Source organism: Bos javanicus, chromosome 15, assembly GCF_032452875.1.
Source record: "Bos javanicus breed banteng chromosome 15, ARS-OSU_banteng_1.0, whole genome shotgun sequence".
Taxonomy (NCBI): domain Eukaryota; kingdom Metazoa; phylum Chordata; class Mammalia; order Artiodactyla; family Bovidae; genus Bos; species Bos javanicus.
In genome coordinates, this window is record NC_083882.1 from 49,095,034 (window position 1) to 49,100,642 (window position 5,609).

At 43.9% G+C, this 5,609-nt stretch overlaps 1 protein-coding gene across 1 annotated transcript; it reads right to left on the reverse strand.

Moving 5' to 3' along the window:
• Positions 1-3,864: 3,864 nt before the first annotated feature.
• On the reverse strand, positions 3,865-4,809 carry LOC133261304 (olfactory receptor 52R1-like). Its single transcript, XM_061439805.1, has one exon. The coding sequence runs from the start codon at positions 4,807-4,809 to the stop codon at positions 3,865-3,867; it is 945 nt and encodes a 314-aa protein (XP_061295789.1).
• Between the last annotated feature and the right edge of the window lie 800 nt (positions 4,810-5,609).

Consider the following 5,609-nt stretch of genomic DNA (forward strand, 5'->3'; position numbering starts at 1 on the left):
TAATTTCATGGCTGCAGTCACCATCTGCAGTGATTTTGGAGCCCAGAAAAATAGTCTGACACTGTTTCCACTGTTTCCCCATCTATTTCCCATCAAGTGATGGGACCGGATGCCATGATCTTCGCTTTCTGAATGTTGAGCTTTAAGCCAACTTTTTAACTTTCCACTTTCACTTTCATCAAGAGGCTTTTGAGTTCCTCTTCACTTTCTGCTATAAGGGTGGTGTCATCTGTATATCTGAGGTTATTTATATTTCTCCCAGCAATCTTGATGCCAGCTTGTGTTTCTTCCAGTCCAGCGTTTCTCATGATGTACTCTGCATATAAGTTAAATAAACAGAGGCGGTCGAGAGGAGCAATCCACGCCCGAGGCCAGGGGCGGTGGCCAGGAGGAGCTATCCCACGCTGAAGGTCAGGAAGGGCGGCGGTGAGGAGATACCCCTCTTCCAAGGTAAGGAGTGATGGCTGTGCTTTGCTGGAGCAGCGGTGAAGAGATACCCCATGTCCAAGGTAAGAGAAACCCAAGTAAGATGGTAGGTGTTGCAAGAGGGCATCAGAGGGCAAACACACTGAAACCATATTCACAGAAAACTAGTCAATCTAAACACACTAGGACCACAGCCTTGTCTAACTCAGTGAAACTAAGCCATGCCTGTGGGGCAACCCAAGATGGGCGGGTCATGGTGGAGAGATCTGACAGAATGTGGTCCACTGGAGAAGGAAATGGCAAACCACTTCAGTATTCTTGCCTTGAGAATCCCATGAACAGTATGAAAAAGCAAAATGATGGGATACTGAAAGAGGAACTCCCTAGGTCAGTAGGTGCCCAATATGCTACTGGAGATCAGTGGAGAAATAACTCCAGAAAGAAGGAAGGGATGGAGTCAAAGCAAAAAGAATACCCAGCTGTGGATGTGACTTGTGATAGAAGCAAGGTCCGATGCTGTAAAGAGCAATATTGCATAGGAACCTGGAATGTCAGGTCCATGAATCAAGGCAAATTGGAAGTGGTCAAACAAGAGATGGCAAGAGTGAATGTCGACATTCTAGGAATCAGCAAACTGAAATGGACTGGAATGGGTGAATTTAACTCAGATGACCATTATATCTACTACTGTGGGCAGGAATCCCTCAGAAGAAATGGAGTGGCCATCAAGGTCAACAAAAGAGTCCGAAATGCAGTACTTGGATGCAATCTCAAAAATGACAGGCAATAACTATAGGCTTGCTCAAACCATATGCTCCTATCTGGATTATAGTGACATTCAGAAATACACACCCACTATCTAGGGTTTTATTTCCTTCTGCCTGGCCTGACCTTTGCAAATAGTCATATATTCTGTTTGAGCTACAGGCTGTCTCCCTCCTTTTTGCCTTCTGTATATCACTCTTCACTTGTGAGGATGTAGTCACTGAGCCTCAGATGCACCAGCAAAAGCATAACTTGTACCATCTTCATCCCTGCCCTGAGCACTGGTGGAGAGTCTGGCTAAAGATATAATTTATCAGAGTGAACAATGATCTCTTTGATTGACTGTGGAAAGCATTGCTGTTTTTGTAGATATTACACCATACACTTTTACATTTTATTGTTTCTCTCACAAAACCTCTGCATCTGTATTTAAAATGAGAAAAACAGAGCTCAGTGCAGTTACATGATTTGCCCAAGACCACATAGTAAATTTGTGCCAAGTGCACAATGCCATATCCAGTGCTCTGGGTGGTCCACAGCACTGCCTCTGCTAGGAAGTGATTGATTGGAACACCCACTCTGGTTGGTTACAGCAGAGATTGTTGCCCTGTCATCATGAAAAAGCCAGATAAAAAGGAGATCTGTGAAACTGTATACTGAATTACATATAGATCTGCATTTAAACCTGGCTCCTTCCAAGTCCCGGGCTGGATGACTCTACAATAGGTTCCAGGCTGCTCTTCTGAAATCTCAGATTACATACTGCTTTCTCTAGGAAGGCATCTTTATCAGCGTCTGCCCATGAGCCTGTTCCACAAACTCTTTTAGGGGTGGTGACTCTCTTCTCAAGCAGGGTTCAGCTACACATTTACTGTAGTTGCTTTCAAAAGCCAGTTTCTCTCTGCTGATTCTATTTCCCAGATTCTCCATTGGCCTTTTCAAAGACCAAAGTTCCCTCCTAAGAGATGCTTCTCAGCTTCCTCATTCCATTCACTGGCTCTGATTTTCAGCTCTCAGATCAGGAGCAGAGCTGAGTGGGAGATGGGAGCCCTTGAGAGGCACCTCTCTTTCCTCCCTGTAGTTTCTGCTGAGTTCCTAGGGAATCTGGTGCCTTCACACTCACTCACTAGGTGAAATTTCAGTTCAGTCCAAGTTGCTCAACCCTGAAGGGATAAAGACTAAAATGGGCTGATATCTTGCTAAGCAATAGCTTCAGGGAAATTTAGACTCTGTTTAGGGTAGCTAAAACTAAAGCCCAGAACAATAGTGCTGGAGCAGGGTGGGGATCAGATCCACTCTCCTTACTGGAGGCAGGGTTCTGTGGGATTTGGGTCCCAAACTACAGGCTCATGTTAAAGCCCCTCTATAAGGCACTGAAAGGACATGATCTTGAGCCCTGTACTCAAGATCAGAGGTTAGTGTAATAGAGCAAAACTCATGAACAGAGGTTTTTATAATGTCCAAAGATTTAACATAGTCTGACTGAGAGACTTTACTTTCACTTTTCACTTTCATGCCTTTTTCACTCTCCTCTTTCACTTTCATCAAAAAGTTCTTTAGTTCTTCTTCACTTTTTGCCATAAGGGTGGTGTCATCTGCATATCTGAGGATATTGATATTTCTCCTGGTAATCTTGATTCCAGTTTGTGCTTCATCCAGCCCAGCATTTCACATGATGTACTCTGCATATAGTTAAAATAAGCAGGGTAATAATACACAGCTTTGACGTACTCCTTTCCCGATTTGGAACCCATCTGTTGTTCCATGTCTGGTTCCAACTGTTGCTTCTTGACCTGCATGCAGGTTTTGCAGCAGGCAGGTAAGGTGGTCTGGTATTCCCATTTCTTTAAGAATTTTCCACAGTTTATTGTGACCCACACAGTCAAAGCCTTTGGCATAGTAAAAAAGCAGGGTTGATAAGAAGGCTGGGGTCCCCGAGAAAGAGAAAGGGGTCTGGGGTTCTTGAGGAGGAGAATAGGACAAACTTTTTTTTTTTTTTTCCTACATTCCTTCATCTTAGTCACATAAAACAGTTTTTTCTTAGTCACATAAAACAGAGCTAATGATTACACAAAAAATCAACTCATCTTGTTCAAGGAGTTTTTCCTTAAACTCTGTAAGAATGATTATGTTACAACAATGTATCCTGCTGGAGGACATGTTTCTCCTTAAGAACCTTCTGAATAATCCTGACATCTTAAAATGTATATTGTGGGAGTGGGTCTGGTAAGACCTTTACAACCTTGAGACATTCTTTTGATTTATGTAATAACCAATTGCTAAGGCTACGAGTGGGGCACTCTCCGCCCCCTTCTGATGTCTATGTCAGAAGTTTTCTCTGTCCTTTTTCACTGTAATAAAACTATCACTTAAGAGCTCTGAGTGATTAAGCCTGGTCCCTGATCCTGAAGCTAAATCCTCTTCTTTGGAGATCACAAATCCAACATCATTCACTGTAAGCGATCAAACATAGGTAAAACTTGTATTCATTATCAGTCACCACTTTCAGGGTATCCGGAAAAGTGTTCCTCTTACTTTGGGAGGGTGGCTGATCTCTGAGCCAGTTGTTCACAGAGATGACTTTGTGATGATATGTGACATCCTGGCAAACTTCTGCATTTATATTCCCAGATCAGTGGGGTGACTGGGGTGGTTGAAACCCTATGCTTTGACTCAGGGGTCTTTTCCACAACATCTTTGAATTACCCTGTCCCTGATCTGTTTGGTTCTAACTCCATAGATGATGGGGTTGAGCATGGGAGGTACCAGGAGATAGAGAATAGCCAACATGATGTGTACCACTCGGGGCACATGATGTCCAAAGCAGTGGGTAAGGAAAGTAAAGAGAGCTGGGATGTAGAAAGCCAAGATGACACAGATATGGGAGGCACATGTGCCAAAAGCCTTGAGCCGGGCTTCACCTGAGGGTAACTGTAGCACTGTTCTCAGAATCATTACATAGGATACACTGATGACAATAATGTCAAAGCCAACCACAGAGAAGGCCACAAAAAGCCCATATGCACGATTAACTCTAGTGTCAGCACACACCAACTTCAGCACAGCCATGTGCTCACAGTATAACTGGGGGATTATCCGACTGGGGCAGAAGGGCATCCTGGACACCAAGAAGCAGAAAGGACTCACCCATAGCAGCCCTCTCATCATCACACCTGCCCCAAGTTTACCCACAACAGATGGGGTCAGGATACTAGAGTGATGCAGTGGGAAGCAGACAGCCACATAACAGTCCAAGGCCATAGCCATGAGCAATCCAGACTCGACTGAAGAAAAGGCATGGATGAAGAACAACTGGATGAGGCAGGCATGGTATTCAATCTCATGATCGTGAAACCAGAACATGGCCAGAATTTTAGGTTGTGTGGAAGTGGAGAGGACCAGGTCAGTGGTAGCCAGCATGGCCAGAAAGAGGTACATGGGCTCATGCAAGGTGGGATCAGTTCGGATTACATGAAGGAGAGTGATATTGCTGACTAGAGCCACAACATACATGGCACAGAATGGAAAGGCAACCCCAAACTGGGAATTCTCCAATCCTGGGATCCCAAGCAGGATGAAGGACACAGGATCAGAAGAGCTGTTCCCTGAAGTCAGCATTGCACTCTGGCTTATATTTCCTCACTGGAAAGGTAATCTACTCTCTGCAGGAGAGTAGATTAAGATAATTAATTAAGATAATTAATTAATTAAGATAAATCTTTATTATTATTTATTATATTTAGATATAAGAATTGAATAATAAGGTAAAAGTTGAATGGCAAACCAGAATAACTTCAGCTATTTTAATAAGTAAAATTTTGCAATATAAAATGATGCTAATCTGTGTTCATTACTTACATTTATGTTCTTGAATATGCGGCCAGAACACACCACTAGCTGCAACCATGATATTTTATAAGAAACAAAATTTTTTTGAAATGAGAACATGTAGAAGGAAAATTGAAAAATAATGCCATATTAATTCTGTCCCTGTGTTCTAGTAAGAACTGACAACTGATTTGCTTAAACTTCCGCATAGGTCATTTCATCCCTGTTGGAAGGGAAGCAGTTGGTTCACTACACCACAACGAGGAATCAGTTTCTGGAGGACACACGCTCTGAGGATGTAGGGATCAGTGATCTGTCCTTGCTGTTCCAGCCGGGAGAGGGCTCCTGCTTCTCTGAGGGGGGATACGTATGCAGCTGACCCCATCATCTCCCTGCTGTTAGCTTCTGAGACTCCCAAAGCCAAGGATCCTACTGTGTTCTTGAGGCCCCAAGAGGAGGTCCAGTCATGCCTTCCCCCTAACCCCTCCCAGGACAGGGCTGGTCTCTAGAAGGTGGTGCAAGCACACTAGCCAAGGGCACCAAGCTTGTTAGGGCCTGAGCCCGGCTTCAACCCCACGTGCCCTGTTTTT